The sequence below is a fragment of the Pimephales promelas genome, chromosome 16, assembly GCF_988280905.1.
Source record: "Pimephales promelas chromosome 16, fPimPro1.hap1.1, whole genome shotgun sequence".
In the NCBI taxonomy this organism is placed as follows: Eukaryota; Metazoa; Chordata; class Actinopteri; order Cypriniformes; family Leuciscidae; genus Pimephales; species Pimephales promelas.
Window position 1 is genome coordinate 11,237,825 of NC_142784.1, and position 14,859 is coordinate 11,252,683.

General features: G+C 37.4%; 1 protein-coding gene across 2 annotated transcripts in view; it reads right to left on the bottom strand.

Moving 5' to 3' along the window:
* The window catches only part of fndc3a (fibronectin type III domain containing 3A), a 107,816-nt gene that overhangs the window by 83,954 nt on the left and 9,003 nt on the right, over window positions 1-14,859 (bottom strand). For both annotated transcript variants that reach the window (XM_039660054.2, XM_039660051.2), the window contains exon 2: window positions 3,665-3,827. In XM_039660054.2, coding sequence (XP_039515988.2) covers window positions 3,665-3,787 — 123 coding nt within the window. In that variant the 5' untranslated portion in view covers window positions 3,788-3,827. The remainder of the gene's footprint in view (window positions 1-3,664; window positions 3,828-14,859) is intronic.

Genomic DNA, 14,859 nt, shown 5'->3' on the forward strand with positions numbered 1-14,859 from the left:
TCTTCAAACTTGAGGATGTCAATCTTAAAGGAGTAGTTCACTTTTAAATAAACTTTTGCTGATAATTTACCTCACCCCCATGTTATCCAAGATGTCCACGTCTTTCTTTCCTCAGTCGAAAAGAAATCTTTTTTTTTTGATGATTTTCTCCATATAATGGACTTCACTGGGCACCAAACAGTTCAAGGTCCAAATGAGAGTTTCAGTGCAAACGGTTCAAAGGGCTTTAAACAACACCAGGCGATAAATAAGGGTCTTATGTAGCGAAACGATCGGCCATTTAAAAAATAAATAAAAAAGCTTAAGTTTTATAAGCACAAATGCTCGCCTTGCTCTGTTCTGTGATGCGCGTTCGTGAATCTCCTGTTCAAACTGGTGCATCAAAATGAACAAATCTTTTTTTGATTCATGACTCGAAGGGTCCTGGATAAGACCCTTATTCATCGTCTGGTGTCGTTTAAAGCCCTTTGAAGCTGCACTGAAACTCTCAATTTGGACTTTGAACCGTTTGGTTCCCAATGAAGTCCATTACATGGAGAAAATCCTGGAGTGTTATCAAAAACATTAATTTCTTTTCGACTGAAGAAAGAAAGACGTGGACATCTTAGATGACATGGGGGTGAGGAAATTATTAGCTAGAGTTTTTTTTTTAAAGTGAACTACTCCTTTAAAGAACCTGAAAGAATGGTTAGCTAACACTTATCTTGAGTGCTCTGGAATTTGTCAAGCCAAAAGTGTAAATAAGACTGCATTTACTCTTTGAAATTTACAGTAATTACTAGAGCCCGATTGATAAAGGATTTTAAAGGCCGATACAAATATTTTTGGGTTTTAAAATCCGATATATCGGCCGATATTTTATTTATTTATTTAATTTAAACTGGACATGATAGTCACAAATTTTGTCATGCTTATTTGAGTTTAGAGAACTGATGGGGATGTTCTTTTACTTGTTATTCAAGTAATGTATGTATCGTGACCAACTCAACGAGTGTTGCCAACAGGAACGGTGTAGAGTGCCCTCTGGTGGACAAACTATACAACTCCAACACTCATGACATGGTTCAAGTGTGTTTAATTCGTTTTTATTTTATGCTTGAAATATTCATTTATCGGGCATTATAACTGCCGATACCGATAGTTTGGAAAATGCCTAATATCAGCCGATAATATCGGTCTGCCGATAATATCGGTCGATATATCGATATTAAATGCGTTATTAACGGCGTTATCGCAAACCCATTTTAACGGCGTCAATTTTTTTAATCGCGCGATTAACAATTTTTTGTGGCCAAGCAAACTTTGTCGTTTTTTTCACATGCTTTTGCAACAGGACACGGCACTGCTCTTTAAAACCCATTCATTTCACTGGCAGCACGAGGACGTTTAGTTGCTTCATCAACCAAAGCACAAGCGGATCTAGCTAGACCGTAAACTAAACAGGCATGCCGCACACACTCGTCTAGGCTTGCGAGCCGCCTAAATAGTTGTCTAATGTTACGTTTTGAGTGGATGACGAGCGCGAGACGCCGAAATGGATGCCAATAAGATTCTGAATGGAAAGTTTACTTTTAAAGTAGCCAAATGGTCGCATTGACAAGACCAAAGTGATCTGTGTCGTTGTGAACTGAGCTATCATCATCGCAGCACGTCCAGTCAAATACCGATTGATGATTTCCAAGCACACACACACCACCCCCTCATCAATATCAGGACCTCGTCAGTATTTCTTTCACCCTTTTATTGATGGACAGTTACATTGTGTGAGAGATTATTTGCTCCAAGTGAGAACGTTAGTGTGAAATTGAACACTGTATGCTAATGTTGTTTTCAATAAAAATATTTGCACAAAGCAAGCCGATCCACTTTTCCATGTTGATGAGCATTAAAATGAGAAAAAAAAATAATAATGGGACAAAAAAAAAAATCAAGAGACATTTAGAATAGATAAAAATGTGCGATTAATCATGAGTTAACTATGACATTAAAGCGATTAATCGCGATTAAATATTTTAATCGTTTGACAGCACTAGTAATTACCAATGAGATGGACTGAAAATCCACTTCCTAAAAAACACAGCAAAATGTGACGCATTCAAATAAGGTGAAAGGCATTGTAGTTTCTCCTTCTTTGGAACAGCAGTCACCATCACGAAAGAGAAATCAGCCTGACGTTGGTGAGAGTGACAGCAGAAGCACCAAGGCTTGTCACGGACACTGACTCTCGCCATGACGGCCCCCGGGGCCAGCGACGGATGGACAGCTCCTCGCCTCGGCCTTTACTCCCACTATCACACTTCTCCGTGCCGGGTCAGGGTCAGTGACGCAAAGAATGCCCAGAGGCATTAGAGCTGATGCCGACACTTTGAGAGTTACGCCACTCCTTGTCTATGATGACGGAACGGTAACACTGTAAACATGTTAACAACGCCACAGAGCGATTTCTGTGCGGCGACAGAACCGTCATTGTAATGATTTTTTAAGCAGCATCATTTATTTAATAATGCGACATGTTTGACACCTCTGCTATGGTTCATTGGAAAGCAGTGACCTCAGCCATTTGATCATAGAGCTGAATGAACATATTCAAGCAGCCACTTTAACCTCCTGAATGAACAATGCATTTCACACTGTAAATTACCAAAAGTGACCGTGAACGCAGTTGTGAACTTAAAGAGACACTCCACCCATTTGCATTAAGCTTTCCATCGTAAGAAACCCAGTTATACTATAGAAATAGACGAGAGAAATCTGCAATTTACCTTTTTCACTTCCTCCTACAATAACGCAAAAATCGTCATTTTACGTCATTGTAGGAGGAACAGTAAGAGGGGGGATTTCTATAAAAAGTTTCTGGTCCCATTGACTTCCATAGTAGGAAAAAAATATACTATGGGAGTCAATGAGACCAGAAACTGTCTGGTTACTGATATTCTTCTAAATATCAGAATATCGTCTGAATGGATTCGAAAATGGTAAAACCCAACTGTTTACCTCTGGGGGAGTTGTAAAAAGGAGCCTATTTCCAAAAAAAAGTGGAGTATCCCTTTAAAGTAACAGTAGGACCTAAAGACAGGAGACTTGAGAAGAAAAGTGCAATGCCATTTGGTCGGGAGTTATTCAATAAATCTGTTTGAATTATACTCTACCTTGTAACCCGCTTTATTATTATTTTTCTCATGAAACCTAAAATAAGCTTTTCATTTTCGTCATACCTCTTCCCTCTCTGAACTGCTCAGTCTGGTCTTGCCGATAATGCCCTATGCTGTATTTATTTTGGATTATATTTATTTGTATAATTACCTAACTATTGCAAAAGTAAGTCTGGGATCTTTAAAGGAGGCAAAAATGACAATAGAATTGCAAAGTCAGAGTAACCGGTTTGTTTGTCACGTCTCCATAATCCTCAGGGCAAAATATAAGTATTGCTAAGAAATAAGGTCGGAAAATTGTAAAACTACTGAAGATTGAGAATAATTACAAAATATAAAACAGAAATTTCATAAATATTGACATCAACATCAACTAAATCGCCCACTCATTCTCATATCAGCAGACAGACCTGGCTTAGCTTTCTAGTCTTCTAATCTAAGCGAGTCTGTCATGAGAAATGATTTCAGCAGAACTTCAGCCGTTTGAGACATGGCTCAAGGGGATCTCCTACCTGTTGTGGTCCGTCTCCGTTGACGATGTTGGGCGGGTGTGGAGGGGGTGGCGGGGAGGTGAGCATCGGGATGTCTGGGCTGAGCAACTGGCCGGACTCCAGCGGGGAGGTGTGTTCAGCCATGACTCCCTCATCCACACTACAGGAGAGGCACTGCTTGCTCCTGAAACCACAAAGGATTCATGTAGATTTCAAAGATTACTATTATTTTTCACAAACTTGGAAATTTACCTATGAGATTTTAGCTAGATTTTTACAACGCAAAACGTCCTATGTAAAGCTATACAACTACAGAACACCTTTTGGCTTGTTTGATTAGTGACAGATTTTGCTAGATTTATTTTAAAACCCATAACCACTAAACTACTTTTGCTATATGGCACTACAAATCGTGCAACTTAAAGGGGTGATGAACTGAGAAATCAAATTCTCCTTGAGCGTTTGACATCTAAGAGGTCATCATATTATAAGAATATGCTGTAAGTTTCAGAACTGAAAACGTCCTTGTTAGTCCAATAAAAGCTTTTATTGACACCAGGCTCAGCAAACGACTCGTTTTTAAAAGTGGGAAACTATGATGTCAAAGAGGACAAAACACCACCCCCGCAGAAGAAGAAGATCAACACGGCTGGTTTAGCTCCGCCCACCGATTCGGGCATTAAACGCATAGCTGAATAACATAGGCCTAACTCGTGATGACAAACCGGACCGAGCTACCGAGTAATACAGAATATTGTGCTGTGCCTGGTTGTGGAAGACGACAGTCGCTGCATAAGCTTCCTCTGGATTCCAATAGGACTGCATGGATAAACTTTATTTTTAATGACGTTCCAGCTGATGAGGTAAAACATTGTCCGTCTGTTCGGTTCATTTCACTGAGGATTGTTTTGTAAACAAGACTGGATTTGCAGACCGATTAAGAGTAAAGAACGGTGCTGTGCCGTCTATATTGGATCTGACAGGAATGATGCAACACACGGACTCTGGGTCGAACATGTATGGGCGAATCATTCCTGTTGCCATTTTACAACATTGGACGTTTTCAAAACAATTTCCCCCATGTGGATCGACGGGTGAGTTGAAACTCATTATAATATGCAAAACTGTTATCCACTCACAGCAGTGGGCGTTTACTACCAAGTCTTCAGTGCGAGACGCCCATTAAAACCGAGCGTTTTTAAGCTAGGCTCAAAACTAGGGTTCAAAATAGCCTATTATTTATTCATTTTGATGTTTTTGAATGTAAAAACCAAGCGAACATCATAAGTTGACCTCAGACAACAATATAATAAAATTTAAAAAGCCAGTTCATGACCCCTTTAAAGCCCTTGCACACCGAGTTTTCGTATGCGTATTTGTAATTCGGTGGCTCTGAATTGTCAAAACACTATTCAAATTGCATGCTACGGCCGAAAAAAAAACACAGAAAAACGAACCTGATGCGATTTTTTTTTTATGATGGAGGAAAGCTTCGGCTGCAGTGTCCAAGCGTGATTGACATTACGCGAGGTCGTATTTATTTTTTAACGTGCGAAAATATCGAACTTAGGATAGGTCTGATGTTACTTTAAACGCTCAAACATACAACTTTAGAAGTTGATTGATCGTTTTATCCGTTTAATCGGCACCGATAACCGTAGGCTGGTACAATCGTTATGGTCAAAAACGCATAGCGATAGCTTTCCGTCCATTGCTGAAGCGGCTGAGAAGGGTCAGCTGACATTATACAGCACAAGAGCGGCCTCTAGAGGCAAAATAAAAACTTTTAAACGAACACTGACGCCTCCTGGAGTTTGTTTTGGCACCCGAGACACTTCAGATGTGGATTTAAAACAGCCAATGAAATGTTGTTATACATCACACTACCGTATGCGTTCATTTCAATATAAAGTGATTCATTTGTTGACTATATGCAGTAGTGGAGAACAGAAGTATGTTTGCTGTTGAGGCTGAGATGACGCTAACATTAGTAGAACCTCAAGCAGTGAAAAAAATACACGCAAGTCCGACCAAAATGTTTAACGTCACGATTGTTACCATCTTTTTGGATTAGTTTATATACAAGACTTAAAACAACACCATTTTAGAAGTGTTATATAAAGTTGGTGAGCCGTTTAAATGGCGTTTTCTAAGCATGATTATGGCATTAGCATTTAAGAATAATTTCTTCCACTGCTCATGAGGTCATTGTCAGCCTCACACCCACAGTGGCATGGACATCCTTTAGGCTTGACTTGTAAATTCACTGTTCAGCTTAAACACTTAATAACTTTACGGGGGAAGTACAATATAAAAAAAAGACTAAGTATTTCCATTGACGAATTTCTGCCCTTGTACTTAAGCAGTTCAGAAAACAGTACAGTCTTGTCAGGGTCAGTCGTGGTTTCAAGCGTAGAGAGTGGGATGTTACTTTTTTTTTGTTTTTGTTTTTTGTTTTGTTTTTTAGAACTGTGAGTAGGAGAAAATATAATCTATTTTAAGCTCCATTCATTGTATGCAGGGACTGTTTGACCCGTCTGGGTGCAGTGCAGGAGAGGAATGAAAATGCGCCAATTCGTTCCCTGCCACGTCTGCACACACGCACACTCCAAAACGAATTCAAATTGACTAATCAACTCATAGTATGGAGTACGCGCACTCTCTCTTTCATGTATCAGACCCGCAATGAGTCACAAGCAGAAGGTAATAAGGAGGAAATGACATGTGTCCTTGAAGCTCATTAGTATCTAGCGCATGCGTTCTCACCGGCCGCAGCGATCAGCCTAATCCGTTAGCTAGTCCCCTACTTAAACCCGCACACAGGGGTGATGCTCAATAAGACGAATCCTGCCAAGACTTAACAAAGCGCTTTTCAGCAGACACAGGCTTTAGGAAGATGGGCAAGCACCTGCGCCTGTCGGGTCGGGTATTACCAGCGTTACAGGTTTAATTTAGTTGATGATTGGTACTTTCCTCCCAAGTCAAAACTTAAGGTATTAGGATTGTCATCCAACACCATTTTTTTGGATGTTAAAACACCAAAAGAGGTTTGCCATTATCAATCAGACTTCCAGTTCATGACTGGCAGATGATGAAACGGATAGAAATTCCCATTGACTTCAGTTGAAGGAGGGACTAGGGTCAGTTCCAGGGTGACGAATATTATAGAAATTTGGGGGTGAGCTCTTTTGACTTGGGTCAGTAAGCAAAAACCCACGACACTATCATAATTATGTGCTAACAACTTGTGTTGGAAATGACATATTATCATATTATAATATTATATATGTCACCTTTATCATTTTAGTCATATTATTCTTCAGTTTTATTAGTACAAAGTAGTATGCTTGCAACTAAAAAAAACTCTTTGTTTGTATATTTATTTGTTTTTCTATTGCTTATAAATGTAATTTTACAATTGATTTAAAAATAGCAACATTTAATTATTTATATATTTGTTAATTATTAATTTAGCAACTTCTTTATTTTTTTAAATATCTTTGAATATAATATGTATATGTAGTGTTATATATATATATATATATATATATATATATATTTAAAATATATATATATATATATATGTAAGTTTGTGTTTACATAATATATGTGGGTGCACTGTGTATAATTATTTATATATATATATATATATATATATATATATATACACACACACATATTTAAGAAATATTTTCATGTATATACTGTGTACAGATTTATATTTAATTTATATTATATATAAATATTGTATAAAATTCTTAAATACACATGGATGTGTTTGTATATATACATACATACAAATATATATATAAATATATATATATACATATATAAATATATATATATATATATATATATATATACACACACACACACACACACACATATATATATATATATATATATATTCATATATTTATACACAAAATAATTATACACAGTGCACCCACATTATGTAAACACAAACTTATTTTGGATGTGATTAATCGTGATTAATCATTTGAAAGCCCTAGAAAAAAAAAAAATAATATAAATATATATATATATATATATATATATATATTTATTTGTTTATTTCGAGCAATATGTAGTTACACATGACAAGGCAATACGAAGCATTTTGGTTAGTCTGTACAGGCCTTTAAATTCATCATATTTACATCAACTTTAACAAAACCTAAATCTAATGCTCGAAACGGAGTGGATAGAAGTCAAACTTATTTGAACCCACCCCGGGTGTATGTATATATATATATATATATATATATATATATATATACATACATACACATACATGTATGTGTATATATATATATATGTGTGTGTATATATACAAGTACGTGTTCTGTGTGTAGAATTTAAAATTTAAAGGAATTTACTTTTTAACAGTAGGGCAGGTATTATCAAATTATCATCTTGAATCTGCGATTTCTACAACAACACTAGAACATATTTGAAGCCCCACTGATTTATGAGTCAGGTAATTCCAGTGCACAACTGTTGAGTAACAAAGTAAACGAGAAACATACTGGCTCTTTTCAATTGTAAACCTCAACAACGGTAGGACAACGGTAGTCAGCACTAACTCTCTCTCTCTCCATCAACCACAACAGTTGAGTGTTTTCCGCGGTCTAATTCCTCTTCTCAGCAAGAGAGCGGATGACGCCAACAGTGGAGCGCGGCCTAAGGGCGCAAATCTGTTCTAGGAGGGGCAAGAGGTCAGACACTGGAGGTGATGGCTTCCTATTAGGAGGTGTAATGAGAAGATTCGAGGAGAAAGGAGGGGAGGGGGGGGGGACCGGAACTGCAATTGTTTAAAGTGATTATGTGGTGAGCACCTCCAACCTCAAAGCACAAAAAAGAGCTCTCACTGTGAGTTGGTCGTACCTGAAAATGACAAACCGATGGCGTTTCGTCAGCAGGAAGTGAGGGGGAGGACGGAATGACTTCATAGGTTAGACCACAACACTCTTTCATTCGATTCTGGTCACCATTACATACGCAAACCAATTGTCGCGCAGAGTACGGTTTGTCATCCATGCCTAAAGGGGAAACAGCTGGAAATTTCTAGGGGAAATTAACAACACCATTTATTTATGCGTTTAACGATGATGTTATGAACTGACTATGTGCTAAAATATATAGGCCTGAATGTGGGGTGCATGTATATTAATTGCATTTAAAATTGCAATCTATTTGGATTACACGGTTTTAACAGAAACTAATAAACTTAATGTGATGCATATTTGTCAGTGATCCATAAATGAGAGATTTTTGCACTCTTAAATATCATGATGTTGTAATTAAAAGTTCCATATGTAGAATTTTCACCACCAGGGGTCGCTAAACTCCTACAATAACAAAGGCGTATATTGATGACGCAAAGCATTAAGCAGAATTATGGATCTTGTCGTCAAGCTGATGGATCTTTTATGGATGAGTGAACACACTGTTTTTCACATGACGTGGTATGAAGATAACGAGTAGAGTACGATTGCTAATCGCCACACGCGAGTCCCACGGATACAAAGTTAATAAGGACATTTCATTCTATCGACCTTCACACAAGTGTTGAATTAATACCCACACAGGTCAGTTTATTAGACGAATTAAACTTGAGGTAACGCTGTTTCACTTGCTCTAACAGTTACACTATCACACTAAACGCTATTTGAGTGTGTTGAATGTTGTTCGTTAGGTTGTTTGTCGGCTGTATGAGACTAGCAGTGAGCTAGATCAACATTAACATACGGATCATCTTCTCAAATTTCAACACGTTGAACTAAATAACATTGATTAGTTTTATGTAACGTTACATTTGCTCACCTGTCTAATAAAGTAACTTACATGCAACACTCGCGACTCTGTCGAGTCGAAGTTAGTCGCGGACGTGGAGATCTCGGCATCTCGAAAGATGTTCATCTTCGTTCAAGTCCTCTTTTTGTCTCTAAGTCTGCTTGCCATGGTCCATAATGTTTGAACAAAACAAGAAGAGCGCGAGCTTCCTGCTAAGCATAAGTTGTCCACGTCTGTCGCCATGGTTACTATGGCAGTACGAGTGGAAACTGAGGGTAACGAGGATCTGACGCCATTGACTGGCGAGTCCTCACCCCTGCTCACACGTCCCTTTCCCTTGGTTAAAAACGCAATATTCTCACGATTTAAAAATAGTTATTAGGATATCAACTTAACAAAATATACAGTATAATATTGGCCTAGTGGATTTTGGATATTTTAATGCAAAAATCCTACATATTGTACCTTTAATAGTGCTGTAACAAATTGTGTTTGACCTGTGATCCGTACGGACCAGGCACCATGGTTTGGCAGGCGTGTTATTCCTGGATTATTCGTGGTTTCTAATTCTTACCAATTGAATATTCAAGCGATTTTTAAACCATTCAAGCGAAAGAGGAACTTAATAATAACGTTTGAACTTTATTAGTTAGGCTAATAGTGTCTGCTGTGGTACTGAAGTACTCAAAGTTCATTTAAAAAGTGTAAACATGGTTAAAAAAATATCAAAATAGGAATATGGAAAAGGCCATATTAAATCAATTCAAATGTACAAGATAAGATGAAATAGAAATAGTAAATGAAATCCAAATTTGAAATTAAAAACGTATGCTTACACTTAAATCTTACATTTGGGCCTAAATATTTTTAAAACGGCATTTCATGTGCGAGACGCGTAAACACGTCAATCTAGCGCATTTACATAGAAAAGTCAACGGGAAAGTAGTGCAGTGTAGGGATGTGTCGAATTTCTTATCGCGATTATGATTACGGATCCCACGATGATGTCACCAAAGACGCAATTTAAAAAAAAGACCACTTACATTATTCTGTGTGCTTAAGAGGTGTTACGCAGTGAGAGGCGAATCACTACACTCTAAAAATGCTGGGTTATTTCAACCCAAATTTGGATCAAATTTAGACATTTTAAACGACATTTTTAACCCAAAGTTTGCGTTTGTCCATATTTTACCCAAAATTGGGTTAAAACAACCCAGCATTTTTTTAGAGTGTACTTCAGAGAACCCAGCACAATCATAGACAGTAAAAGGAGCACAATAGGAACTACCAGTGGCGTAAGTGTACGCTGATTGGTCGAACAAACGAAGCATCCGCCATTTTTAAAAAGTAGTGTACACAGCCTATTTAATTACTCCACAAACTAACTCTACGGACAAAAAAAAAACAGTGATAGATGTTTCAACCGTTCGTTGAATAGTTCGTCTCAACCTTTACGCCAACGAGAAAATCCAACGCAACTTTGAGGGGACCAAGTGAAACATGATTTTCGCGACATTGGGCAAACACACGACGAACGCTAATACTTTTTCTTATACGATCCACTTTGTATAACAGTTCTATTTAATAACGTATTAGACAGGACTGTTAAACAGATCATGAACACGGAGAACGGGATTTTTACCATTCTAGGGTGGTTGTGTACAGACTGCCGAAAACACAATTTACGTTTAAACGCCATGTAAAAGCATAACTTTATCTCAAATATGACATCTAAAAAGTACAAAAATTGGATTACATTGGTGAGGCTAAGAGGGGAAAATCCAATTTGGTGTGTGGGAGAACAAAGGGATTTCCAAACTAGTTCCTGTGGCCTTTCTTGATTTTGCTTTCAACGAGAGTTGACATTTCATAGTAAGGGATGAAAATACCTGCTAAGAATGCCATCATTAGAATTTTTCCCATTAAATGCTGCAAAAAGGATAAAACCCCAGAAAAAAATCCAATCTACAGAGAGAAATTAAAGTTATGACATGTAATACGTTAACTTCATCAGCATTGTGAGGCACATTTCTTAATTTCTGCACTGAACAGTGCGTTTACATACATGATATTAGGATGATTAAGCTTAAAGTGGAAATGAGCAAGGTCATGTGATCACTTTAAAGGGACAGTTCACCAAACAGTTCAGTCATCATTTTGTCATTTCAAAACTGCATGACTGACTTTCTTGTGAACATAAAAGATGATATTTCGAGAAATGTGGTTTTCAGTGTTTTGTTCTTTTTCCCAACAGGGTCCAAAGTTGTTTGGTTCTTAATAAATAAATGACAATTCTCATTTAGGGGTGGACTTACGCTTTAAACTGTGCTTTCTGAAAGGGAAGATTTCAATGAGGGACACAAAAAAAAAAAAATGGAAGGCTTTTTTCTAACCGCTTATTCAAATTCATGTGTCTGATGTCAAGAGCAAAATTTTCTTTCACTGTTCGTTTACCAGGATTCTTTGTGAAACCTTGAAACAGGATTTTATATTGGACTCAGGATTTGACAATGAAACGTTTATTTTGATATATTTTGAAATGTCTTTTATTCCTGTGATTAAAGCTGAATTTTCAGCATCGCTACTCTTCAGAAATCATTTTAATATGATGATTTACAGCTCAAGAAAAAAAAAATCTTCTTAGTAGGCTACTAATGTTGAATACAGTTGTGATGAAAATTTTTCGCTTGGACTCTAAACAATGTTGGGTTGTTTGAACCCAAATTTGGGTAAAATATGGACAAATCCAAATGTTGAGTTAAAAATCCCAGATAGCAAACTGACATTGAATCAACGTGGAAACGACGTCTCTCATGACATTGAAACAACGTTGATTTGCTCATCGAATTAACGTTGAACCAACGTCAGACGCGGCATTCTTCAAAGCTAAATGAAATCGAAAATTGGTTTGCTTTCATAACGCTGAAACAACGCGTTGATTTCAAGTTGATTTTCCGTTAGTTTTGAAAGAATGACGCGTCTGACGTTGGTTCAACGTTAATTCGATGAGCAAAACAATGTCAGATCAACGTTGTTTCGATGTCATATTTCCACGTTGATTCAATGTCAGTCTGCTATCTGGGATGTCATTTCAAATTTTAACCCAACTTCAACTTTTACTTTCAACTGTAATTTTTCTTACCCAACATTTGGGTTTGTCCATATTTGACCCAAAATAGGGTTCAAACAACCCAGCATTTTGGTTTTGTACACTTTCTGACTGTCTCTAGCTGAATAATTTGTGGATGAGTTGGGTTGTTGAATGCGTTTGTCACTGTGTAAACTGAACCGAGTTTGTGCCGCGTTGTCGTAATCATCGTATTTACGACCTGAGTGCACATGAACCATAAAGTCTTAATTACCAGTGGGAAATGACTTGGGGGCATTGAGGGCGTGTCGAACACAGAACTACAGCAGAAGAAAATTGTAATTGTGAATGTTGACTGAATGTTTATGAAGAAGACCTTGCAAGAAAACACTCACAGACTGGCTACACAGGTATGATAAAATACACAAAGTATGAATTGCACAACTAATTTGCGCTTTATTTTGTTGCTAAGTTTCCTGTTTCAGTCGGGAAGTAAAATGGTAAATGGTAAATGGACTGCATTACACAGGTATGATAAAATACACAAAGTTTCTTTATTTCAAGTGTAAAGAAAATATCTTAAAGATGTTTCACTTTTTGATTCAGTTGCGTTCTGTTGGCTATATTTTATCCCAACATTTACATAGTGTTAAAAAACTGAAACAGGAAGTGCTTCTGAACCAGTGTTTACATCTTGCAAAAATGGTCTATAGTCTTTCTTTTTTAGAGTTATCATGATTTCTGTAAGGAAGAATATGAGAACTTAGGTGTACACAGCCATTGAAACCTCGAATTCAAGATTATGACTGAAGATGAAAAACAAAACAAGAAAACAGGAGGACAGAAAGCATCAAGCATGACAACATCTGCCTTTCAGTTAAAAGAAAACCATTCTGGAGAGTGAAGCCGAAAGTCCCTCACGCAGATGCCAGAATGAAATGTAAATGATCTGAGCAGAAACTACAGGAGAGAAAGAAAAAAAACTTTGTTCCCACTGCACCCAATTCATGGTCAAGTTTAATTAATTTGATGCCTTGTCTTTATTAAATTGTGTAAATTTAGTAAAAATCCAATTTAAGCTTTCATCTTTTTTATTTTAAAAAAACAACATTTTTTTAAAGTAGGTCATGAAGCTAGTTATGCACTACGTAAAACAAAAGATCGGAAAAACCATACTTGAAATCGACACCAAAACAACAAAACTTGTGAGATCTAGCCTCAAGAGCAAGAGGACATTCACACGTATTTATAATCGAATTTGGCGAAATGTCAGCTTATCAGATGTTCTTGCAATGAACTTTATGATTGTGCGTCAACGTGTCGGTTTCAGTGGTTGGAACATGAGTTTCCAGACTGTCCAAACGGGGTAGTTTCAATCCCGGTTTGCCTCGCGCAGCTGTTGAGCTGCAGCTGAACATCTTTTAGTCCCACCACAAACCACTTGTAATGCGAAGGGTGACCATCTTCTGACTAAATGGGATATAAATGGTTTAGAAAGCCATTGTGAGTGTCCTCCTATTGGATTTGGAAATCCGGTGGTTTTCCTAGCGGCTTCATAAAGCTTGTGACCGCCACAATTACAACATTTTAGATCATTAATGGACTGGAAAACGCTAAAATAACCCAAGTGGACAGTAGGGATGGGACTCACCAGAGTATCATCACGATTCGATTTTAATTAAACGTGTCGCGAATTTTTTCATTTAAATGGATTTAAATCAGCAACGACTTAAAGGATTAGTTCACTTTTAAAAAACTTTTGCTGATATTTTACTGAAATTAAGGTTTTTGATGAAAACATTCCAGGATTTTCATTGGGAACCAAACGGTTCAAGGTCCAAATGAGAGTTTCAGTGCAGCTTCAAAGGGATTTAAACGACACCAGACGACGAATAAGGGTCTTATCAAGGACCTTTGAGTCATGACTTGAAAAGAGATTTGCACTGAAACTCTCATTTGGACCTTGAACCGTTTGGTTCCCATTCAAGTCCATTATATGGAGAAAATCCTGGAATGTTTTCATCAAAAACCTTAATTTCTTTTCAACTGAAGAAAGAAAGACATGGGCATCTTGGATGACACGGAGGTGAGTCAATTATCAGCAAAAGTTTTTTTTTTTTAAGTGAACTACTTTAAGAGTCTATGATTGGATGTCTATGAGTCTATGATCGCAGCAAGAATCAGATTTCGCTCATCATCACGTGACGAGAGTAAAGCCCGGAACACACCAAGCCGGCGGTCAGTTTTTGTGCGTCGGCCGACTAAGTTTCCTCTGTGTGTTTTGCACGGTTCCGGTTTGGCTGAAACTGGTCCTCGTCGGCTTTGTTTCGAC